This window comes from Spermophilus citellus, assembly GCF_964194105.1.
Source record: "Spermophilus citellus genome assembly, chromosome: 4".
Classification (NCBI taxonomy): domain Eukaryota; kingdom Metazoa; phylum Chordata; class Mammalia; order Rodentia; family Sciuridae; genus Spermophilus; species Spermophilus citellus.
Window position 1 is genome coordinate 34,928,458 of NC_138185.1, and position 26,821 is coordinate 34,955,278.

A 26,821-nucleotide genomic window follows, 5' to 3' on the forward strand; every position below is an offset into this window, starting at 1 on the left:
CATAAGTAGTGTTTTGAACCCTGCAGGTGGCTCTACTCCAGATCTGAGTTCTGCTATTGCCCTGTGCTGCAGTTCCTATGTTGGCTCATTTTTCCTACCTGTATAAAGACTGGGGTGGGAAAAACCCCTTCTGCCTATAGCACAGTATGTTTGTTATATACTGCTATGTCAGTGTTTCAATGTGGCTGTCTTTGGGAGATGTCATGGAAAAGCACCTTTCAAATTGGTGGGTCACAAAAGATTTCTCAAAAAATTCCACATTAAAGGGGAAGTTGCCTGGTCTATAGAAAGTCTTGTCTACACAGATTTCTTTACTGTAGCACAATAGAGCTATTATTATTTTCATGTGAATCTCAGCAAGGAGAGGAGCCCTTCAGTTATTTCCCAGAACTTTTTTTTCTTATTAAAGGGACATCAATTAAAATCCTTCAGAATCAGTGCTATATAGAAAAAGTTAGCAAATGATGTCATAGAAGCATTATTCAGCCAGACATTTTTCCAGAAGTATCAAAATAATGATGTCATTTTGCCATTCATTTCTTCATCTTGACCATAAATATTCAATCTATTGACCCTATTTGTCTGAAATCAGCCCCTGGCCCTGACCACCTTATTTGATGTGTGTGATATGGATCTTTCTTAAAAGAGAAAGTTAGATAATGAAATTCAAGCCTACTGATTTAGATTCTTTGTTATACCTTTTATGTTGAAAGTCCTGATGATTTGATTTGCTTGAATTAAACAGGTTGATGCTACCTAAAGTTAAACATATTTGGGCTTGGTAGTGCATTCCGTTAATCCCAGTGAATCAGGTGGCTAAGGCAGGTGGGTCACAAATTTAAGGCCAGCCTGGACAATTTAGAGAGACCTTGCCTCAAAATAAAAAATAAAAAGAACTGGGTATGTAGCTCATTGGTAGAATGCCAATTGGTTCAATCTGAAATACTGAAAAAGAGAAAGAGAGAGAGAGAGAGAGAGAGAGAGAGAGAGATCTCCTTCGTTGATACTATATTCATCCCAGAGATTCAGCTGGTGCCATTAGCTGCAAGTTGAAATACTGTAATACTGTTTACTGTGGCATGACTTAATTTTCCAACATGGTCAGCTGTTAAATGTCAGTAAGAACATAACCTTGGGGGTTGTAGATACAAGCCATTAACCAAAGAAACAATTTTATGAACACCTTTCAATTCACCAACTCTTTACTCATTCCTTCCCACCAGGGTTTTACAAATCTGATGGCATTAAGACAATTTGTTTTGAATGCTCTCAAAGAACTGATGGTTTCTGACTGGCATGGGATGCTTTTGGTTTTCTCAAAAGTTTTAAATTCTGCAATTCTTTTAGAGCTCTCCATATGGATGCAAATAATTGTTACATAAAATAAACTAAACGTTGCATTTTCTTTTTCAATGATTTCTGGGTTTGTTGGAACATAGTGCTTTGTGAACTTTGGGGCACTAAAGAATTTCAGGTTGGTCATGGTGGCATACGCCTATAATCCCAGCGGCCCAGGAAACTGAAGCAGGAGGATCCTCAAGTTCAAATCCAGCCTCAGCAACTTAGCAAGGCCCTGAGAGACTTAGTAAGGCGCTGTTTCAAACTAAACTATAAAAAACAGTTTGGAGATGTGGTGCAGTGGTTAAGCATATCTTGGTTCAATCCCTGGTACCAAGAAAAAAAAAAAAAAAGAATTTCTGAAGTTGTTTGTCTAAAGACTACAAGCACAAACAAGGCATGGATGAATATACATTTTCCTCCTCCTGTGTTGTTGTATGCATAGCAATCTGATTTTGGAAGTTGAGACTTCCAAAATTGTAGGGGATAAGATTCTATAGAGTCAATAAGATATTTCGACAGGGTTTTACAGAATCGGGCTTAGGCAGTACAAAAATTGTCACTTTGGAATGCTAAGGAACAGAAATCCATTTGGCATGGGAATTTGACACTTTTGCTTCTGAGTCATTACCAAGAACAGCACATTGTCCTCTCCTTTCCAGTGACTATTTAGAGATCCTTTTTGACCTAACTATCCAGTGTTGTCAAGATACCCAGTCAGGCCCACAGTGTGTTTTGACTATCTATGAGTGACTGAAATAATTGTGACTAGGAATGTATAAATATTTTCCAGGCCTATCCGATTCTATCTTTCAAACACAGCCACCCTTACTCACAGCTGGCAGCTCATTTCCTGTCCAAATATTCATTTACTATGCTAGGAAAGTGACTTACAAATCCGATGGCACTTAATATAGTCCTCTGTTAACTTTCAACTTCACCCTGTGGGTGGAGAACAGCAGATGAAAAGTTTTTATTACCTGGAAGACATTCAGACTGTCAAGAAGGTGACCCCAGTTGCTCTCTCTTTTCCTCATCACTTCTCCACTTTTGGAATTTGAAATTTTTATGAGAATTATTATTGACTTTCCAGGAGCTTTTAGTGATTACTGTTAGGTTGTCTCTCTGTGGATTTTGGCAAAACCCCTTTTGCTCTCTGACTCCCAATTTTGGAAGTAGTTTGCTGTTGGTTGTTATCATAGGCTCCCAAATGTCACCTCCATCCTGGGTTTATCAACTGGACATGTCTAGGATGGCAACTTAGCTCCATCATCTCACAGGAAATTCTTTGAGAACTCTGCTACTTTGCCCTCGTCCTTCTAGTTGCAGTTGTTTAGGGTGAATTTCAGGTTTCTTTGCCTGATGTGTTCTTACTGTATTCACTGTCATATTCTGCCTGTGTGCTCCTTGCCCCATGGACATGAGAAGTTTCCAACACGTGTCTTGTGAAACCCACATTTAGTACCTGCTCTTGTCTGTGTGGTAGAGTCAGGAGAAAGTAATTGATGAGAAAGACAAATTGTTGTATTCTTTCTTCTTAGTGTGGTTTAGAAGTTGGTCTGGGATATACAGACTTTGATAGTCAGCTCCCATTTAATTTCCAGGTGGATTTAACATCCTAGATGAATATTTTGAAAGGATAAGATGTCAAAGTTATTTTTCATCTTGTGTCTGTATCACCAGTCTTACCACCCTCTGCCTCTACTTCTAGGTTTTATCATTTCTGGGCCTCAATCCTGGACCAAATGCTATGGGGACCAAATGCTATTTGGAACACTGCCCTTCAGCCTCTGTTTTCTCCTCTTCCTGTGCTGGCTTCAGCCTTAGTTCTCAGTTAATGACTGAACATTTGATGCCCCGAGTCATCTTATGCTTATGTCCCCCCAACCTGGGAAATGAATCATTGGTTTCTGTATCCAGTGGTGTAACAAATGTTCTCCCAAGAAACCCACACAGAGACCAGATCTCTATCTGGATTTTGTGCATACTTCTTTTAAGTTAAAAGAGCTATTAAACAGGCATCCATCTATGTGCTGCCTGATGGGGTCCTCTCTTCTTGCTCAATGGTCCTCAAATGCAAGTTCACATTAGAATTCTCTACAGTGTTTAAAAAGTAGATTGATGGTCCAAGCATGCTGTGGTTGATAATCAGAAACTGTGTGGGTGAACCCAAGCTTCTAAAATGTTTTCTAATTTCTTCATTGTTTCTAATCTAAGATGTTCTTGGAACTGCTAATCTAGTCCCTAAGTGCTAGCCACAGTTCCCCTTTAACGATGTACCAACTGGAAATCTCTTCCCTTAGCCTGTCCTTAAATAAAACACTGACAATTTCATGCCAATGAATGCCTTCTTGTAGTTGAAATGAAATGGTTTCACTCACCATGCTTTTATAGATCCATAAGAGAAAACACATTGGCATTCCATCTGGGGTCTCTATGTTAGAATCTGAGCCACTGGCTAAATTTTATGGCTGTCTATAGCTCAAGTGCCTTCTTAAAACTAAGTTCCTATTTTAATATGGAGGTGCAGTTACTTCCCTGAATAGTATTCATTTGGAATTTGCAAAATGTTATGATTTTACATCTTAAGCACTTCATAAAGAATCTTAGAAAAGATTAAGGCTCTATGGCAATCGTTATCTGAAAAGCTTCATAGTTTGTACCAAGTGCAAGCAAATTGGTCTTGTTTCCCTTCTTCAGTGCAGAGGAGTCTAAAGCTGTATTTCCAGTAATATAAATTTCTGACATATTATTTGAGCAGATAAAAATTAAATGATGGCACCAATAAATAAATAAACCCAAAGAAAACCCCTGAATAGATCAACATTTGTGTGTTGCAGGTACCAAGAAGTAACCATATTTTTAAAAATTTCAGATGGCCCCATCTATACGTATTCTGACAGCTGACATGGAAGGTGACAACCATGACCTGCAGCATCCTGCCTCCTCTTGTTTCCAAAAACAAAAAATAGGAATTTCATTCACCTAAACATTTAGTTCAGAATTTCCATCCTCGTGAACACAGATTTGTTCAGGCTAAATGGAGTGGGATAAAAGAACAAGAGATAATTAGAATCTGTGGGCTCTTTGCAGGGACATTACTAGAAGATCAGATAGCCTACCTGAAGTCAGTCTAGGAAACATCACGTCCCTTAAGAAACTGTCACAGGGTGATGTACATATCCTCCCAAATTCCTATATTGGATGCACATACCCTGATCTCTAAGGTATAACATTAAGGGGTAAAGCCTTTGAGAAGAGATGAGGTCACGAATGTGGAACCCTTAATTTTTAAAAAAGATTCAAAAGAGAACCCGTGTCCTCTTTCTACCATGTGGGGACACAATTAGAAGTCATCGACTATGAGCCAAAATGTGGGTGTTCACTACATGCTTAATTTGATGGTTTCTTGATCTTGGTACTTTACAGCCTATTGAACTCTGAGAAATAAATTTCTGTTGCTTTTAAGACACCCAGTATATGATAATTTGCTACAGCCACAGAATAGACTAAGGACGGAAATCAAAGCCCGACCTGACTAGATGGACAATGGAAGGAGAACTACAAGTTGAAAAGAGCTATTTTTCTCTACCTGTGCATCTCAAACTAATGCACCCACAGATCTCCTGGGAATCTGGTTAAAAATGCAAATTATGATCCAGTGGGTCTGGAATGAGAATTGAGACACTGCATTCCTAACAAGCTCCCAGGAAATGTGGATTCTCTTGGTTTAGGAACTATCTCTTAGAGTGATGCAGGTTTAGAACAGTGTTTTGTTTTGTTTTGTTTCACTCCTTAAACACTGAACACATATAAATGCATGTTTACTGACCAATTCTTTGACATCTGTTCGAGACCTTTTCTTTATGTATAGATCTGTTTCATTTCATATCTTGGTTCTTTCATTAATCATAATTATCTTGTAGTTGGGGTTTCTTTATATATACATAAATTTATTTATTTTAATTAGGTATATATGACAGCAGAATGCAATTTGATTCATTGTACACAATTGCAGAACAACTTTTCATTTCTCTGGCTGTACATGATATAGCGTCACATCATGTGTTTAGTCATACAGGTACCATGTTTCATAGTACCAATCAGGAAAGCAGTATGGAGATTCCTTAGAAAACTTGGAATGGAACCACCATTAAACCCAGCAATCCCACTTCTTGGTCTATACCCAAAGGACTTAAAATCAGCATACTACAGGGACACAGCCACATCAATGTTTATAGCAGCTCAATTCACAATATCTAAACTGTGGAACCAACCTAGATGCCTTTCAGTAGATGAATGGATAGAGAAACTTTGTGTGTGTACACAATGAAGTATTACTCAGCATTAAAAGAGAATAAAACTGTGGCATTTGCAGGTAAATGATTAGAGTTGGAGAATATAATGCTAAGCTAAGTAAGCCAATCTCAAAAAACCAAAGGCTGCATGTTCTCTCTGATAAGTGGATGCTGATCCATAATGGGGGGATGGCAGGGAGACGGGGAAAAATAGAGGAACGGTGATGAGGCAAAACGGAGGGAGGAGTGGGGAGAGGGCATGGAGGCAGGAAAAATAGAACAGTGCTTTTTAATTGTGAGTTTGCAAAACAATCACCCGGAAGTCTCATTAAAAAAAACACACACAAAAAAAACAACAGATTCCTAGAAATGGAATTATAGATCAGTGGTAAAGCACTTGCCTAGTATATATGAGAGGCCCAGGGTTCATTCCCCAGCAACACACACACACACACACACACACACAAATAGATTCCTGGGCCCTATCCCTAGAGTCTTATTCAGTAAGTCTGTCTTGATCATTTGCATTTTAACAACTCCCAGGGGACTTGGTTGCTGGATACTTTAAATATTAAGTTTCTAGTTAACTTCTGAGCAGAGGCAGTTGAGCTCTCATCAGAAGCCTTATCTTTAAGAACAGAACTTAAAAAAAAAAAAAAAAACAATTAAGGAGGAGGATGCTAAGTCATCCCTTGGAAGAAAAATCACATGGTCAACTTAGCAGGTACCATGGGGTCTCTGTTCGTGTTTGCATTGATAATATGCTTCTTGGACTAACCTAAAAGAAATGCTGCTGGAACAAAAGCTACAGATAAGGTTGAGATGATGGGACAAGAATTCTGCCTGAAGTGGAGCTGACTGAGTGATCATGGGACTGGTTATCATAGGAACTAGTCCTCTAAGGACGGAAAACCTATTTGTGCATAGAAAAAGGTTAGAAAGGAAAAAAGCAAATTGTTGGTGGCTCTCGCACATCATATGCACATTGTGATTTGGGATGATTTTGTATTTTTTGCTGTATTTATCTCTCTTTTACATTTTCCTACAAAGAAGACTTAAATGTTTTCATTACCAGGAAGGAAAAAAAAAAACTATTTTTTTTAGTGTAATTTCATATGATTTCCGTCTGGTTCTGTTAGGTTGGTATTTCTTCACATTCTTCTCATGGGAAAGGCATTCTTTCTGCCTGTGACAGTTCTGGTGTTCTGATGGCACTAGAGATAGCTGAAGGCAAGGCCCAGACATTTGCCTGCAATCTGGACGCTGGCCGCATGAGGAAAGTGAGGTTGATAATGTTGAGGAATATAGAGCAGAGGCCTGAAGTTCCCAGGAATTAGAAGCAGCCCCCATTTCTCCCCCTCCCCCAAATGACCCATACAAGGTATCTTGAAGGATCTTCCCTGCCCCTGCTTCAAAGGGTTGAAATAAGCTTTAAGTGAATGTAGAAAAAGTTAAAAGGTTAAAAACAAGAGAACAAGAGGCATAGTTCAGTGGTACAGTGCATGCTTAGCATTCTCTAGTCCTCTGTCCCATCCCCAAGCACCAAAGACTGCTAAAAAATAAAATAGAAAATAAGAGAAGACTGCTGGGAAAGTGGGGAAGCCATAGCCATATGGATCTCAAATCTGATTCCCTGCGGTGGTCTGGTTTCCCAATGTCTGAACTACTTGTATCTACTCAGGATGGCTGGACCAGAAGGAAGGCACCCAGTGTGGCAGAAATCATCTCGTAGGCCTGACTTCACGGAATCGATGCTGGTGTCCAGGGGGGGTGAAAGAAGCATCCTAGTTGATTGTCATGCCAGCTTATTTTCAGCAATTCGAAAAGACACATCTAAGTCGCCATATTTTGCTTTTGTGAATCTGGAAAAGGTCAAAGAAATTGATAGGCATGTAGTTCACACCTGGCAAAACTTTCCACCAAAACTAGGACTCTACTGACATCTGCTGGCATTTCATCTACTTTATGTTTAAAAAGAACAAAATAAGATAAAGAAGCTTTCACGTTGTTTTTTTTTTTTTCCCTACAGTCCTTTGACCATAGCTAAGTGGGTTTGACCTGAATAATCATAGAAAGAAAAGTATGAAGCGACCTTTTCCATGTCATAGAGGAAGAGGTGTGGACAGGTCATTGAGTGAATATATGCCCTACAGGAAGGGCCTGCAAGCTGCAGAGTTCTTACTGCCCTCTGCTGTAAGCCAGCTGCTCTGTGACCTGAGGCAAGGCCCTCCACCTTCCTTTCTTCATAGGGAGAACTAAGCAATACTTCTCCTCCCATTATCCTTTAGGGTCTCTGAGGATTCTGGTGGCCATTCTCAGTTACATTTTCATTCAGATAAACAAGATTCTTTACCAGTATTGTGTTTTCAAAAGATGAAAGCTGTTTAAGCCTCCACAAAGCCCACCATCTCTGGAATTTATTCCTAAAAACAACAACATTTAAAAGATCAGGGAGGAGGCGGGGAAAACAGGCACTATTCTCTCTGAATTGTCCACATTTTGGCCCTAGGAAACTATGAACCTCATTCTGTGTTTTGGAACATGTCATAAGCCTTCAGGTTGAGAAAACACTTCCCAGTTAATGCCAACCAAATTATTTGTGCTTTTTCTGTCTGGTCTTGGGAAACTGTGTGGGCCTGTGGTTTGTTAGACCAATAACAGGATATTTGATAATCTCCAGGGAGTTACAGTCCACATTTAGCCTAACAGAGGAAGAGAGGTCTGACGAAAAATAAGGGAGGCATTTATTTCACGCTACTATTTTATTTCTTCCTCCTCCCTCAGAATTCTGACCTCACCTTCAGGTTTGCTGAGGCTTCTGATGCTATTCATGGTTCTCAGGAAACTGGACTTTGCTAGTTGTAAAAGGAAATTTACGTCTTCAAGCTCCCAACTCTTCCCCCAGAAAGCTGTTAGGAATGATTGGAGCACAAAAGAAGCAGGAAAAACCCTGTGAGCTTCATACCCATCAGGATGGCTGCATTCAAAAACCAAAGAAAATAGCAAGTGAGCATATACGGGAAAAAAACCAGAACCCTTGTGCATTGTTGATAGGAATGTGAGATGGTACAACTTCCATGGAAAACAGTGTGGTGGTTCCTCAAAAAATAAACACAAAATTACCATATGATCCAACAATTCCACTTCTCAACCGTTACCCCAAAGAATTGAGAGCAGGGCTAGAGATACTCATGTACCAGTGTTCATAGCAATATTACCCATAATAGCCAGAGTAGAAGTAACCTACGTGTCCATTGACAGACAAATAAATAAGAAAAATATGGAATATACCGCAATGGAATATTCTTCATGAAAATGCAGAAAATTCTGAATGTACTAAAGCATAGAGCGAGATTGAGGATATTATTCAGAGTGAAACAAGCCAAAAGAATACATCCTTTATAATTTCACTGATTTGAGATATCCAGAGTAGTTGAAATTATAGAGACAGAAAGTAGAATGGTGACAGAAGCAGGGGGGGAGTGGGGGTGCTCATCTATAATCCCATCACTCAGGAGTCTGAGTTCAAGGCCAGTCTGGTCAATTTAGTGAGATCCTATCTTAAAATTTAAAAAAAATAAAGAGAGAAAGAGGGAAGGAAGAAAAGAAAGGAAGGAAGGAAGGGAAGGAGGAATAGGATGTAACTCAGTGGTAGAACACCCCTGGGTTCAGTACCCAGTAACACACACACACACACGTAGAATTGTGGTCAACAAGGGCTTAGGGAACATGGGGATGGGAAATTACTGTTTAAAGGGTAATGTTGCATTTTTACGTGATGAAAACCATTGTGGCCATATATGGTATTAGTGGCAGCACAACAAGCTGAATGGAATTAATGCCACCGAACTATTCACTTGAAATGATTAGGCTTTATATTGTGTATATTTTAACACAATTAAAATTAACAGAAGCTAAATAGCAAAACCAAATATACACTCATAGTTCAGTCATCACCTGTGGCCCTTGCAAGGATTAAATCGCTTGACCATGATAAACCTGGTTGTACTGTGCTGGACTGTCCAACAGAAACTTCTGTGATGATGGAAATGTTCCTATTTGTACTCTCCAGTATGGTAGCCATCCATCCCATGTTAGCTTTTGAGCATCTGAAATATGACTAGTGCAACTGAGATGCTGAATTTTATATCCATTTCATTTAAATTCAAAGAGACATATGTGAACGTTGCAGGTAGTATTTCCATCTATATGACTATCTACTCCAAAATACTTTTCCTTTCTTAGCACTGACCAGTAAACCTAAGCACTCAGACTATAAGTCTAAGAAGGTGAAGGTAAGGAAGCTGCTTAGGTGTGAGCCACGGTTCTGTTTGACCCACAATACCAATTTGTTGCAGTGCGTTTTATTGAGGATGTGATGCTCTGACAGCATTCGTTGGCATTAGTTACCGGATCCAAAAACAGTTTGCCTTAGTTCATGGAATAGCCTTTTCTAGTAAAATGCCCTTTTAGAGAGCTAGATTCCTTCTCTGCCAGGCTCAATCTTCCTTCACTTTCCCTTGTAAATCCATGGAGTGATGGTATGAACCACAACTGAGGTCCAAGTCCTTATACAGAAATTGCCTAAGCACATCACTCACTGCTTGGTTCGGGTACCCAGGCAATCAAAGTATCTTTTACCTTTCAAATCTTTGTTGGAAAACATGGACAGGTAAAATACGTAACAAACAGAGATTGAAAGAATCACCCAATAGAAGGACCCCTATGTATTCATGCTCTAAAACAGGAATAGGGAGATAGGTCATCATGTATTATATAATATTGCTTAGGAAGATCTGAGATTGCCAGCAACAAAAAGAGGGCCTATATTTAAAGAGACTGCAAATAGAAAGTTTAAAAACTCAATCAGTGGGCAGCATTCCTTTGTGGCAACCCTGTATTTTATGGGACTATAGATGCCACATTTATCTTCATGCAAATAAAAAGTATCCTTTTATCAAAGGATAAAAATGAGTGTGCAAAATGTAGATAGCTATGTGGCAGGAAGGGGATAAATGAAAAGTTTTTATTTTTATTACACAAAATGAACATAGGCTGTCTGATTTTTTAAAATGAATAAATAAATAAATAAAACACCTTATTTTGCTGCAACATATTTGCTCACCAAGAGACATTTTTTTTTTTTTTATTTCTTTCAGCAATGGGTAGAAGGCCTGAGATCAATCATACACAACTTCAGGGCCAACAACGTCAGTCCAATGACCTGCCTCAAGAAACAGTGAGTTTTGTTTGCATCACCCTTTGTTCTTGGAAATTATCAAGCAGAGGTCACCTTAGGAGATGAAGTCTAAGTATCTTGTCAGGCCAATTCCTGCCTGCCTTCCCCTCCACTTTCCTGACCTTGGACCATGAGCTGACCAACACAAATCTACACTCTTCATACAATCTAGCACAGCACTCGTGATGAACCCATAGCCCCACGCCCAGGGGAATCATGTGGTTGATGGCCAAAAGCTATAGGAACTTCAGCCACTCTGGAGCCTATGGTTTTTATATCTTCAGTTTCCTGATAGGTAGTTCTACATGCCTGGGGCCCATAACTGGGTACCAGGGTAGCTCAACCTCCACTTCAGAAACAGAAATGAGGAGCATGGCAGAGAGAAGTATGTGCAGAAACAGCCTTGGCTATGGTGAAAAAGGAGGCCCTGGCCCCTGGTCTAACACCTGCTGTTGAGCCACAATCAAGGATCCACACATCCTTGTGAATTTATTTCTAAAATTCAGTCAAGGATTCAGTCAAGGATCCTGAGGTCTTACCCCAGTTAATTTCATCTAAAATCCAGAGGAGTACTGCAGTGGTAGATTTTAACCCTACTCAAACTAGTCCTTCAAGGTGACATGAAAATTCTCCAAGAAGAAATCCTAGCCAAAGTCCAATGTTAGCCTTTTTAAAAAGCAGTGGATCCATAAGGATGTGAGGCTGCCTGCATGTATAGAACTATCCGTAGAGTCTGTGAGGTGCCAAAAGGAATCACATGGAGAAATTGTGGGGATGCATTCCCCATCTCTCAAAACTAGGCTGTGGCATCAACAGTGTGATTCAGTGACTCATCGTCCCTGTTTGGTAGTGGGCGAACAGGCCAGTCCTATGGCACTCTCAGTCTTCACTTCCTGGTTATACCACAGATATGAATCTGGGCTATGGACCCCAGCTTTGCCACTTCAGGCAATTTCTCAGCTTCATTTTTCCCATCTGGGAATTAAAATTACCATGAAGGTGAAATTGGAAAGCGCCTAGCCCAGTACCTGGTTTCCAGTCACCCCTCATGCAATACTAGTTACTTGAATGTTATAGTGTCCCTCCAACTTTCTCTCCATCATCATAGTGGGAGGAACTTATATAGTTTTGTAAATTCCTATTTGCTGTTTAGCAGCCTTTTTTTTTCCTTACAGTGACTCTGGCATATTTTTTCTTTTTCCTTTCTTTTCTTTCTTTTTTTTTTTTTTCTTAAAGAGAAGCTTAATGGAAATTTCAGTGTTGTGACTTTGGTTACTGATAGTCTCAAAGGATCAAAGACTTAGTGACCAAAGGCTCATTGATACTTAGTGACCCAAATATTCATATCCGGACACCAAATCTTCCAGCATCCTGTCCAGACGCCTTTGTGGAGCTGGTGTTGACCCATCCACCAGCAGCTCAGACCTGTCCACTTCTCCAGAGATTACCCTCTGCTAAGTGGAAGCCTCCGTGCCCAGGAGATGATGCTCCTGTCTCCCTCTAAGGGGAAGCCTAAAGCCAATAGCAGGCTGAAACAGAGAACGAAAGGCCATCCCTGTGCCACCAAGGCTGGTGCATGTCACAGAAGATCAGGCTAAAGCTCCAGCTAAGACTATAGCTTTGCTTAACCATCTTCCCTGCCCAATCTGCCTTCCTCACTCCCTTTTCCTGAAAACATCTTCTAAAGAATTGGTCACTTGTTCTTCCAAGAAACCTGACCAAAAACAGAAACTTTACCAAGTCCTGATGTTCTGTGGATGCTTAGGATATTATTAACTGGAAACAGTGAGAATGGAAGTCATTAGCTAAGAGCAATCCTAGTTCTACAATATAAACAGATGTTCTGGGTCCTCATGTAGCCCATGAGTAGAGGGAGAACACGGAGTTATGATGACCTTCTCTGACCATTGAAGGTTAAGGAAGGTGGAGCTGTAATCTATGTTATGATACTGGGATCCTGGAGTGATGGATCCTCATGGGTCCTCAGGACAAGGCTGGCTGGTCTCACTGTTCATTTGCATTTTCTGTCACCTTGGTATATTAGTAAAGTACAAGAATTAAGGATGAGGTCAATCACAAATAAGTACTGGCAGTATGTTTTGCTCAGTTTAAGCATCCAATTTTATGGTTCATCTAGGTTTACTAGAAAATTCATTGGTTCCTCAGTTAATTGAATTTTAGATAAGTAACAGATAATGTTTTACTATGTTTTCCAAGCATTATACAGGACATACTTAACACACAAAAAAAATGTTATGCTACCTATCTGAAATTCAAATTTAACTGAAGGTTCTATGTTTTTAATCTACCGAATCTGATAGTCCCGAATTCATCTCATACTACATAATTATCTGAGATTTTTAGGACAGATGTTTTTGTTGGAATACATTTTGTTTTAAAGTTCTTCATTGGATTGAAGCTGTTCCTTCTAATAAACAGTATTGTTGTTGTTTTCCAGCTGGATGAAATTGGCGTTTATGACCAACACAACTGGTAAAATTCCAGTTAGGAGGTAAGTCAGTTATTCTTGGCCATGCTCCATGATACCAAACCAAAGACAGAGCTCTCTGCAAGTATTGTGTGTTAATTGCCTTTAAGATATTTCTGGAAGCTTAGTTTGAATCCTTTTGTCACATGCCATGTTCAGACTGTAGAAATCATGTGTGAAGGTAAAGATGCATTTTTCCTCAAAACAGGGAGCATCAATACTGATAAAGAACATCTGAAAATGTAGTATTTTTTTAATCTTCAGATAGTGGGTTTTAGGATTAATTTCTTTTTTTTTACTTACTTACCTGAGCAAACCATCAGTTAAGTGAAGAAATTTATTCCACGTACCTACTACAGAGAGAGGGTATGGACGGTCTTGGAAGCATGCTGCCTCTGGACATTCTCATTTTGGGCTTTGCTGCTCAGGGCTGCGGTCTTAGTTCAGGCTGCTATAACAAGGTGTCACAAACGGGATGGCTAACGAACAACAGAAGTTTATTCCTCATAGTTTTGGAGGTTGGAAGTCTAAGACCAGGGTGCCAGCCTGACCCAATCCTGGTAAGGCCCTTTTTCCAGGCTGAAGACTATGTCCCCTGACTGTGCCTTCACATTGTGGAAAGAGGGGTAGAGAGCTCTCTGAAATCCCTCGTGCTAATCCCATTCACGAGGGCTCCACCCTCATGGTCTAATCACCTCCTAAAAGCCTCTCCCCTGGATACCATCATACTGGTATTAAGATCAGGTTAAGATTTGAAATCACATACACCAAAGAGCTGCCATATCCTCTCCAACCCCACCCAGGTTAACAGTGACAAAGGAAGACACGTTTAGGTAGAATCAAAAAGGAAGAGGACATGAGCCAGACACATCCTCTTTCATGGTTTTGTGCTGAGTTATTTCTCCCTCTGAGAATTCCCCATGCATTCCTTTTTTCTGCTTCTGATTTTTTTCCAGGATTTTGAGTTTGTTAATAGTGTATATACTTGAAAGTTCCTATGATGATAATGATGGGAATTTTTTTTTTTTTTTTTGTACTGGAGATTGAACCCAGGAGTGTTTAACCACTGAGCTATATGCCCCAGCCCAATTTATTTTTTATTTTGATACAGGGTCTTGCTAAGTTACTGAGACTAGCTTTCAGCTTGCAGTCCTCCTGCCTCAGCTTCCCAAGCTGCAGGGATTACAAGCCTGTGCCACCACACCTGGCAGTGATGGGAATTCTTTACCAAACCGGATCATTTTGCTTGGTGTTTATATAAGCATTCATAAAAATTTCAGAAGCTAGGCTGGGTGCCAGAGTATCAGCTGTCCACACAACGCCAGAAGGGTATTTGGATTCATGATCCTAATCCCACCACCTGAATCAAACACAGGCTCCCCAGAACCAACCCATGCATCCAGGATTCTTCAGACTCAAGTTCATGTTGAGGTCTTCTCTGGACATCCATTTGGCAAAGAAGCAAAGTGACAAATAGCAACAAATTCCACCAGCAGTTCTGGGTCTTAGAACTGATTCATCTTTCATGGACAAGGCAAACAGGTCAACAAGTACATAGCATTTGAGTGGACACTGGTCAGCAGTGACATTTCCATCTTTTCTTTTTCTCCCTTCCTGCCCAGGTGCTTTGTTCTGCTCAGAAGTGTCCATTCTGCATCCCCGCACAAGTGTCTACATACCCCCTGACATTATTCTGGTCACAGTGAACAGAATTGTCCTATAAGTCATCATTTTTCTGAATTCCATAGGTTATAGGAATCGTGAACTTAAGTATCAATGTGACACTACTGAAATATTTATGAGCAAATAGGAAACAGAAATCACGAAGAAGCCTGGGCAGTGTTCTTTTTATTTAACCTTGTATGAGGGCTTACTGGCTCACAGAACTGATGCAATTGTTGTAGTCTTTACAAATATATATATATATATATATATATATATATATATATATATATATATATATATCTGTATTACACACACACACACACACACACACACACACACACATGATCTGGATCTCTGGTTTTTATTTAATAACTTAGTGACAAGTCAATTTTAGATTTTTTTTTTAAAACAGCCTTGCTAGCACCTTTGATAGTTGTTGACAAGGATGCTCTACACCAACCCTTATTTTATTTAAAAATGTTTAGTTCCATTGAGCTATAGCAGGACAATTATTTTAATGTATCCCTACATCCTACAGCTATTGCTATGTAGAGATTGCAGGTTTATTTAAAGTCAATATTGAAGTAATAAGCCCAAACTTTAGGGAGCCCAGATAGCAGCGTGATGAACGGAAATGTCAGTTGAATCTGTTTGCCATACCTTTCTATCCTGTCTTTTCTTTCAAGACAAGATTCATGAAATGGACAAAGTAGAAGCACATAGATTGTGATCAAAGCTCTTGTAACTAGCACTTCTGATTTCATTTGTATGAATGCTTCCAATCAAGCCATAGTTATAGCTAAGCTTAGAAGCCTCTTCTGATTTCATTGATTTTTATCCAGTATGTTCACATACAAAACTGTTACCACCTTTATGGTAGGAATAGCCTAGATATTTTGCATCTTCTTTTACTTTCTTCAACATGGACTCTTTAGTGTTTGCTAGTACTAACAAGTGTTTGACACAAGACATCTGTGACCTGGGGGCAGTTTGTTAGAGCTGATGGAGAATTGATACCAAGCCAACCAAGAGCAGATAACTCTCCTGATAGATGAGCTGCCAAGGGTTTGGTGGAAATTGTTCTTAATGTCTTAATGGATATGAAGCATAAACACTTTAAAAATGTCATTTCATCACTATCATTTTGCAGTTTTAAAAATGGAAACTATTAGTGTAGTGTACATCATGTTCATCTGTTAAAAGGGATCTGGCTTCGTTGCCATTACATAGCTTGAGAATAGCCCCTGTTCTTCATCATTAAACCAAAAATTTAATATCTGGGAAATTGCAGGAATGACAAATGAAGGAAGTCTACTCCTTTCCTTCCCCTTCGCTCTTCTTTTTATGTACGTAATCTTACACAGTCTGCCCTTCTGATTTCATTCTCCCACTTGGACCAGCACTTCGAAAATAGCTCTGTTTCTATCTCCCATCCCTTGAAACCTGCAGTGTGGTTCTGTGCCTAGAGAGTTGAGTGATGGGAAGCCAGATGATGGTTGTGGGTGATGGCTCGCAGAGGTCCTTAGGGAGGCAACTGTGGAAAAGTAGCCAAGAATCTCAGGTGTGTGGTCATAGCGGCCCAGTCCTGCATTACCCATCGATGTCTTGGGTTGATTCTGCAGGGCAGTGTCCCATTCTTTCACTGCAAGAATCTTCTGTAACTGTGTCAGAAGATGGTGTTAAACTCCTGGATTCATTGCAAAACTTGTGTAGGAGCCCTTAAGTTTCTAGGATTGTTGCTCTCGTAGCCACTTGCAAGGTTCCCTGGACTATGGAATTTAACCAGAACTCTACTAGGACTGGACACAACTCAAAAGAGTGTTTGATTTTTTTACATTGCTTTTGAGGAAGGGGATGGTTTATTTTGATTTAACAATATCTCATTGAGTGCCTGTTAGCTATGAAGCACTAAACTGAACTCTTTGGGCATGAGGCTATAAGTATAATATATAGAGAGCTGAATAAGTCAAAGTCCCCTTGTAAACACTGTAGTTTATACATATACTGCATTCCCATGAAATACACCCATGATGTCTAAAATGTCCCCAGCCTGGGTTAAGTGTGTTTCTCTCAGGAACCCTGTTAAAGGGCATCTTTTGAAAAACCCAAGAATTCACTTTCAGTCCATAATCCCCAGTCCCCGGTGTGAATGGGGACTCTGAACTATTCAGAGGGTTAGGGATGCTGCTCAGTGGTGGAGTGCTTGCCTAGCATGTGAGGCCCTGGGTCTGATCCCTAGCACTGTCAACAAAATAAAAAAGAATGATTCATAAAAGTTTCTATAATAAAAGAAATAGACACCACTGCGGAAAAATGATCTGTTTAAATCCCTGCTCCCATTTTCTATCCTGGGTTTGTTTTCTTGTAGAATAAAGGTGAGCAAATCAGTAGTAGGATTTCCCAGCCCAAGTCCTCTCATGAGAAGGTGGACCTGAAAACTGTCCCTCCCCTTCTTCTCCTGCTTCTTTTCTATCCAACACTCTGTTTCTGTGTCCTCTTTCTTTGCACCCAGCCAAGCACTTGTGAAAAATTCTACTCCCATAGACTCTTCCTTTCCCATAGCACAGGTTCTCTTTCACAATCAAGGCTCAGACTCCAAATTAAATGCATCCATGACCATGTTGATCAGTTTTCATTATATTATATCAGGCTTGTCTAAACCTAACAGAGACTTGAGTTAGCTAGGTCTTCCTGAGATCGATATGCAAAGATTTTCCACCTAATTACAGGCACCTGAACCTGCTGTGGGTCTGTAGGTCTTATATTAACTTAACATATTTAAAAAAAGAAAAAGAAAGAAAAGAAAGACACTCTAAATACCACTTTTACCCTGAATTTAAAAGACTAGATAAATCACATCTCACTCCAGTTCAATGTATATGAATTGCATAAACTTTCCAGACTTGAGAAAATTGGAGCATAGCACCCACTGTGCTAGAAATCTGTTGAGCAGTTTGTTAATATCACACACCTGTGCTCCACCATGTCTGCAGATTCATAGGCCTCCTTCCATTGAAATACAATTGACTCAAGCACTCTTAAAAATGTTCTTCTTGAAGTATTCTTGGACTTCGTATGAAACAATAAGGCTTTGAATGAACATGTAATAATTCATTCACCTAAAGCTATTTCCTTCCAGTTTTGGGGAGTTGTACTTTGCAGTTGAAGTGGTGCTTTCTCCCACTCATGGAGAGTAAACTGGCTCTTAGTGCTTACATGTAGAACCTACCTTCCACTTAACATGAATGGTGGAATGTATGAAAAGGTTGTGTATGAGATGCTGTTCAAAACCCTCTGCTGCTCTGAAGACATTACAAAGCTAAGCTTCACAGGTGAAAGTAGGCTCCATCTTCAAGTCAAAGATGGCCATCTGCAGTTAGAGTTTAAGTCATCTTGGAAATATTTAAACAGGATCACTAGGGACTTCCAACCAGGGAGTGAATGAAGGTTCCTTTGGTGGCTGAGGCTCAACTTAGAACCAAGTGTGGGACTCCAGACTACCAAATCCTTCCCTTGATGGCTTTCATTCTCAGCATCGCCTATGTATTTATAATGAGAACTCTTTCCTTTTCTTACTAACACCAGGAAATGCACCCTATTATAGTTTTATGCATGTGTTTAGCTTATATGGTCATTATACTAGTTACAAAGCTATTCAGTAATGGCAGGATTCCGTTGAAACACTAGATAAATACCCACTCACCCCCACCCCAGGCAACCTATCATTTTCATAATAAAGTCTCTAATCCTTGAAGCAGTTAATATTGCCAAGTGGCTCAAGAATGCTGAGCATGAAATAAAAAAATCAAAATATGCCTGATGAGGTGTTTTTACCATAGTAAGTGTGAAAAGAACAGAACAACTGCAATCCTTGGCTGGACTGAGTTCTGAGCGGCTGTCCTTTCCCTATCGTGCAAATGTTGTCAACATGAGGTTTGATTCTAGAGCTACTTTCCCATCTGCCACATTCCTTTTGCCTAAGAAAATAATTTCTTAGGATCAAAATGTGTCATGTTTTCTCCAACAGTGTGTAGCCTCCTGGTCCTCCTCATGTTCACAAGCACCTAAGGGGACCACTTGTCTTAGAATCAAGTGCCATCCATAGCAGAATCAGCTTTGGTGACCAGAGGAAGACCTGGTGGTGTAGGGAATGAAAAGCACCCACAAATGAAAAGTAGATTTAATATGCTTTTCTTTTTCCCACGGTCCCTCCATCCCTAGAATTACTTGTATTTTTTGCATCAGAGAAGGCATGAATGAATGAATAATAACTTGAATTTTTCTTTTGTTCTCTCCTGCTCTAGTATCACTAGAACCTTTGCATCGGGGAAAACAGAGAAGGTGATCTTTCAAGCACTCAAGGAGTTAGGTCTTCCCAGTGGAAAGGTATTCATTAACTTCACATGTTTCTAAAATCATGTTGTTATTTATGCTCTCACATGTGGTAGGCTAGATTATTTACATTAAACTGGCCTCAGTAAGACTCAGAAACATAGAGTACCATTAATTTTCCCTTCACCTCTTTTCATCTCTCCAAGCACTTTTTTTTTTTTTTTTTTTTGGTGCCAGGGATTGAACCCAGGGCCTTGTGCTTGCAAGGCAAGCACTCTACCAACTGAGTTATATCCCCAGCTCATTTTGCCAAGCATTTTAATCAAAGTTTTGAGAATTCAACTAGTTTGTTTCAGAGTAAATTTTGTCAGCTGAATTTTGTCAGCCTTATTAAGATAAGGAAATGAAAGCCAGGCTGTTTCTTACACAGTTTATGGAGCTTATTTTAGAGAAGTCCAGCCATACTGTGTCAACTAGGTACAGCATCAGCTTGAATAATTAACTAATCAACTCAGTTCTTCAAGATGACCTTGCAATACTTTAGGAAGCATGCCTCCTCAAACCAACCATTTGTGGTTATGGCTCTTCTGATTGGAGATAATTGAAATTAATTTATGGACTGAAAGAAAGATCTAAGCCGGTGACCACTTTAACGAGTTCTATTTGAAATGTACATTTCAGTGTGACAAGTAATACCTTGAATGGTCCACCTAAGCCCCTTTCTGTGGAACTTCTGAAGATTCACAAAATAAGCATAATTAAATACTGGGCTTGATTCGTTCAGCATCTTTTAAGCAGGCATCTACTTTCTTCCTTAAGGAGAGAGAGAAAATATTTCTATTTGTTCTATGGGTGTTTCTGAGAGAAACCCTGCTATAGCCAGATGTTCACACAAACTGTGGTGTCCTAATCACTAGAAGTGCTCACTTTCACATGCTCTGATCTAGCAAGGTGGTTAGGAAGTTGGCCTTCTGGCTTCTGGGATGCCAAGTGGTACACTTGACTTCATGACCTTGTAGATGCCTACCCTCAAAAAAGAAAAAAGTTCCTTGATTTGTGACTTTTTTTTTTAACTCTTTACAGAATGATGAAATTGAACCTGCTGCCTTTACTTATGAAAAGTTCTATGAACTGACACAAAAGATTTGTCCTCGGACAGATATAGAAGATCTTTTTAAAAAAATGTAAGTTCCAGTTATGAGAAAGTGATGTGTAAATATCCTTGTTCTTTTAGATTTTTAAAACATTATTTGCCATAATACGTTAATATAGGATGTTGGTAGTGCTAGGAATATTCTAGTTAGGGTTATATTTTCACCCCTTAGTTTATCAGTATATAAATTTACTCTTGAGATTTTAAGAAACTTTCACATAAATTAATTTCAGCACCTGGAACTCCCCCCCCCCCCCCCCGCCCTTGGCATTGGCTTTACTAACTACCTACAATTTTAACCTGCTCCTTTAGGTATTAACCCATTATGTGAACTAACTAGATTCAATTTGGAATGTTAATATGTTGTTGAAAAGTTCATTCATTCCAATTATTTCAAATGGATGACTTACATGTTGTTTTGAAATAACCTCTTCCGGTAATGCTAAAGAATTGCAGACATCTTCTGTGACGCAGTGGGAGTGTTTTCTTTCCTTTGTCATTGTTGGGTTTTTCCCCCTTACAAACAGTCTGGCCATTTTAAGAATTTGCCACTATGACAGGGTTAGACAATAAGTTTAGAATGATCACCAACAAATGTCAACATGTAAATCGTGCCTACTGTAGCAAACGTATATACAAAAACTTACTTTTTCTAATAAATTTCTTTTCAGCAATGGAGACAAAACTGATTATTTAACGGTAGACCAATTAGTGAGCTTTCTAAATGAAGTAAGCTTTTTCATACATTAACTCCATAAAGTCTGTGTGCAGTGGCTTGCGTCCCCAATGTCCTCATTGCATGCCCCATTCCTCTGCTCTTCTTTGCTTTGCTTCTGACCTGCTGATCTTTCCATGATGGCTCTACCAGGTGCAAAAATCAGCTCCTGCCCGTGTGTACATGTGCTTCCTCTACATTGGCTTTGCACCCTGCTTCTCATTGGTTTCCCGCTGTGACATGAAGCTCTGCTTTTGTGTGTATGTGTGTGTGTGTTTTTAATATATTTATTTAATTAAATGTGTCTATGTGTATTGCAAGATGATATTTAAAATATTTTTTTTTCTCCTGTGGATTCCATTAAATAGAAAGATAATGGATTGAGTTCACCATACTGTAGATGGATTCTCCATTGCTAATTTTCTGTCATACCCTTTGCATGGACTGGAGAGCTTTGTTTTTGTCTTTTAATGGATTGCATGTAAGAAAAGTATGTAGTTTCTGATAGAATATTTTGACAACAAGCAAAACACTTGAGTTCCTGGGTGAAAATAATCTATTGAGTATTAGGCCAATTGGATTGCAGGTTCAATTTTTGCTTTTTATTTTTATAACAAGCTCAGAGCTAACTTTAGAACATGATTCACTTAACCACCCAAACTGGTTGATGAAATTTACGTAAGCACAAGAGAAAAACATTTTAGGACAAGTAAAGGTCACAATTTTTATTACAACTGAAATGAACTTTTTTTTTCTTTACATGTACAAAAACCATTTTTAGCAAAATCCATCAAAGCTCTTAGGAAAAAAAATCCCTTTTTACCCCAATTCATGAAAAATAAGAAGAATTTGAGTGAAGGATAAACAGCATATTTTTGTTCCAAAATAACTTAAGTTAACCATCATGTTCTATAAAGAAACATCATTAGAAAGGATAGGAATGGGCCTGGGAGGTAGAGGTTAGTGGTAGGGCTGGTGCTTAGGAAGGCCCTATGTTCCATCCTCTGCATAAAAAGAAAACAAAAGAAGGAGGAGAAGAAGGGCTGGGAATGTAGCTCAGAAGCAGAGAGTTTGCCTGTCATGTTTGAGGCCTAGCATTCAATCCCCAGTACTGCAAAAAAAGAAGAGGAAAAGATGGTTATCATGCTAAACAGAAGGTATTGCCTTAAGAAAAGACAAAAGTCAGTGATTTGCTACTTTGTAGAAACAAATCACTTTTTTGCCAGAGGTCCTCTCTTTTCATTCTTTGTGAAGGTCCAGTGGCTTCCGATTCATAGGGTCACACTTTAGAGACTATATATCAACCAGAGTCCAAATGCACTGAGGCAAAAAAGAGAAGGGAGGGACTCCACCTGCCTGCACAAAGGCCTCCACTTTGAAGTCATACTGTCCATACAATACAATATTTATTTTACTTGAAAATGTTTCAGGTTTTTCCACTCCACTAGTCTCTAGTCATGTGAAAATTATGTTCGAAATCTTTACCCAGATACTATCCACATTCTTATGCCACAGTCACTTTAGAAATTAAATTGCCTGCCTTTGCTTTATTTCCTGGGCCCCTCCCCTCTCCCTCTTCCTCCTTTTGTGGTTTTTGTTTCATTGTTTTATTTTCTTCAGCTTCCTCATGCACTTTGGTTAATTGATCATCTTGAATTTGGTACCATGGGCAGGAATGAGCTTCCTACTAACAAGGGAAGATGGTAGAGAGGAGAAAATCTACTGTGTCATCAACTTGTGGCTTCCTACAATAAGGCTTCTTATGTGCTGTGACATGGGATGGAGCCAGCAACCAGCCATCAATTAAACGGAAACTTCATACCACATTTTGTGTTCAAATTCAGAAATAGCCCTGAGGATAGGTGCAGCCTTCCTTGGCTCATGCCTGAAACATTTCCTTTTATGGGTTGTTTTTATCAGTCTACCCAATAGTCACTCTTTAAATTCCTATACAATTTTTTAAATTTTATTTGAACATGTCATTTGAATTTTATGGTTAAATTTTATTGAAAATTTTATTTTAAAAATGTTTAAATTTGTATTAAATGTTTTTAAGTCTTTATTCAATATACATATATATCAGATCCCCCGTATTTTCTTTGCCTTGGAATCCATTTTCTATACTAATAGTCAAGCTTTTCTCTCTCACAATGACAGTAGACAATGATATTCTTTCAGTTATTATGTTTCTTTCTATTTGGCTTCACCTTGACATTAAGATGGTGGCTTGAGTTTTTGAGTGGGACTGGATGGAATCAGTGTGATTCTAGATTTCTTCAGGTGATAGAAACTATAAGCCAACAGTCACTAATATGGCATTATGTAAAAATGTATGAAAGATGATATATCATGAGCTATGTAATGCTTTAAATAATCAATAAAAAAATTTAAAAAAAAATTTAAAAAAAATAAAAGTGTATTCTTCGACCTCAAAAAAAAAAAAAAAGAAAAAAAGAAAAAGAAACTATAAGCCAGTCTAGGAAATTAGAAAGCCTTTATTTTTGATCCAACTTTCTGCCCCTGTATCTCTTCAGTTTCAGTCCTAGTGAACACAGCAGGAAGGACTAGTCAAAAATATGAGAGTAAAAAGAAGTTGTCAAACCCAGAGAACATTCTGCCAACACCTCACACTCACTTTCTTGAGTCTACTCTTGTCCCTTCAATCTCTCCAAAAGAAAAATAAAATAAAAACTCATCTTTAAATCAGAAAACTTAATTATAATGTGGAAGAGAAATATAGTTGCTAACTATGAACATAACTGTGCTGTGTCTCCTTTCAAAACCCATGCCAAAAGGGGACACAATGAGCTCTCTCAAGAAGGGATCTGGCCTTGGAATGTAAGGGACTCTGATCTGAAAGGTTACATCTTAACTTTTGGAAAATGCCTTAGCCATATAATCTCAACAGGCAGAGTTCACCAAAGCAGCTGGAAGCCTTGGATCATGCAATAAGGCAGGGAAAACTCAGAAACACTGGGAAGTCCAAGGCCTTAGCCCCTGTGAATGCAGTTTTTAATGGCCTACATGGATATCCAAAACAGTTAACTGAAGAACTCTTTGAATTTATAAGACAGTTCATCAAGGTAACCATGAGAACCAATCTGGAAAGCAAAAACCCATAGATACACATGGCCATCAGCAGTAACCAGCTGGAACAGATTATGGGAAAAGAAATCCCCTTTATGATATGCTGGCTCCCACACCTTCTTCTTCTTTCTGTGGAATTTTCTGTTCACTATACTCATGTGTACCTACAGGAGGTGGGAAGGAGAGAATAAATGATTGGTCATTTATTACCTTGGTCTCTGTAGGGTCTATGCCACCCCCTCTCTATCCATGCCATTAACAGCCACTAGCCTGTCAGGGGTGGCTTCACATCTGCCTCCTCACCTGCTTCTCAGTATCTCCTTGGTCTTTGCTCCAAAAAGTGTGATCTGTGGACCAGCAGTGTTGGTATGGCTCAGGGAGCTTGTTACAAATGCAGCATCTTCAACCCCACTTAGACCTGCTAAGTCAGAGTTAGTCCCCTTCACATTAAAGTTTGTGCAGCACTATCTAGTAGATTACTGGAATCTTCCTTGGAATGCTTAGTGTAAGCGGGAAGAATATGGGAATGGTACATGTATTCTGATAAAGAATTTAGTCATGGCAGTTCGTCAATCACATCTAAAATTTTGCCACAGTATGTCAATAGGTCCCACCCAATGGACAGGGGGAAACTTTCTTTGCCAAACTTATGAAAATAACAAACTGGAGTCTAGGAATGCTAGTGGAGGCACTTCATGGAAGTTGGCACATGGTCTGATCTACTGTCAACACAGTTGCTTGTGTGTGGCAGAATTAAAGTCTCTCTCTGGGCTTCAGTTAGTTTCAACTCCTTTTCCCTGTTCCTAATGAGAAACTAAATTGATTTCAGTATTGCCATCATTTTCCTATTTGACTTCTTACACAGATGGCAACAACTAAGAGCCTGCAGAATTGAGGGATGCATAAAGGGTAGGAAAGAAAGATCAAAAAAGAAGAGAGTAAAAAGGTGGTACATGGCCACCTTGACCAGGAGTTGGCTTTATTTTCTTCTACTGGTTACTTTCCCCTGCCATACACTGTCATATGATCACGCTTATAAATTCAAAGAGTTCTTCAGGCTAAACATGACGCTTTTTATTTTTGCAGTTGGAAATATATGAGCAAGAGCTCACCATCTATTTCCTTTCACAATATCTTTATTCTTTAATGCACAGGCAAAGAGAGAAAAGAGAGAGGTATTTTGGCTTTATGAGTAAACTTGACTTGCCACTTATTCCTTTCTCTTTGTTATATCTTGTTTGAATATTACTTTTATTAACATCCATCTTCTCAAATGCTACCTGTATTTGAAGTAGCTGATGCCTTTTTTTAAGAAGGACAGAGTAATGGGGACCTGTCCATTATCTCCTCATTTTCTTGGGCACAATTTTGTGACCTATTTTTGGAAGCTATTTAGACTCCCATTTTACAAAACACTAGATACTATGAGGTGAGTATTCTGGGTACATTGTTTACCTGACTGAAAACTGATAGTCCCTCAGAGCTGGGAAGAAGCTGCCTCATGGTGCTGTGTCTAACTGGAACTCTTCTGCAACCTCATTACTCTGAGTTTACCTGGACATCATTTTCTCCTCTTTGCATTTTTGCATAAAAGTTGTAGTTTTGTGACTCTAACTGTAAACCTTACCATTTGTCTCCCTGCCTCTGGATTATCCAGATTTTTTTTTTTCCAATGTGAAAATTTTAGGGAAGCCAAAGAGTATGTTATCTGGCAGAATAGATGCAAAGACAAATGCAATTCCATCTTGTCTGATTTGCACTGGGAATATAATTTTTAGAATAGTGGGTTATGAGACATACATTGTAAGACTCAGTTTTCCTGTCTATTGCTTCTGATAGAGGTTGAATGACTATTATGTGCTCTGACACATTTTAATGGGGTTTACCTGGAAGTCATTTTTGTAGATTTTAGGTACCTTTTTTTTTTTGCATGCATATACAAATGTGCTAAGATGCATACCATTACAGGTTAGAGCTTCTTAAACTTGGGTGCATCAGAATCACTGAAAAGCTTATTAAAATGTGAATTCCTGTGTTCTGTCCCAGAGAATCAGATTCAGTAGATCCAGGCATAGAGGACTGAGAATCTGCATTTCTAACAAGTTTCCCAGGTGCTGGTGACATTGCTGCCGCCATCCACAGTCCATACTTTGAGTAGCAGTTTTAGAATACACACATCTCTCTATATAGAAATACATTAAAATGTCTGAATTCCGTCTCCTCCTTTCCCCAATTTTCTCTCTTCCCTCTCCATAGCTGATTATCACTTCTTTCTGTCACTTTTTTAATTCATATGGATTTGCCCCATTATTTCCATCAGTCCAGAATACTTATCAATGAGCATATCTCAAAGTCAAAAAATTTCATTTTAATATGGAAGAGAAATACAGTGGCCAACTATAAGTTAACTGCTCTGTGATCTAAAAAAGGATCTTCCATGATACTGTTTATGGGAAGAAGGATGTGCCTACAAAGAAGGTTATTTTGTTTGCTTTTAAATAGTGCA

The 26,821-nt window shown here is 39.0% G+C and overlaps 1 protein-coding gene across 15 annotated transcripts in view; it reads left to right on the forward strand.

Moving 5' to 3' along the window:
- The window catches only part of PLCB4 (phospholipase C beta 4), a 388,840-nt gene that overhangs the window by 273,684 nt on the left and 88,335 nt on the right, over positions 1-26,821 (forward strand). For 14 of the 15 annotated variants that reach the window (XM_081291654.1, XM_081291650.1, XM_081291653.1 and 11 more), the window contains 5 exons: positions 10,796-10,875; positions 13,334-13,387; positions 19,333-19,414; positions 20,444-20,544; positions 21,185-21,242. In XM_081291654.1, coding sequence (XP_081147780.1) covers positions 10,796-10,875; positions 13,334-13,387; positions 19,333-19,414; positions 20,444-20,544; positions 21,185-21,242 — 375 coding nt within the window. Of the gene's footprint in view, positions 1-8,420; positions 8,643-10,795; positions 10,876-13,333; positions 13,388-19,332; positions 19,415-20,443; positions 20,545-21,184; positions 21,243-26,821 lie in introns of all 15 variants that reach the window. The other variant, XM_081291655.1, reaches the window with a different exon arrangement.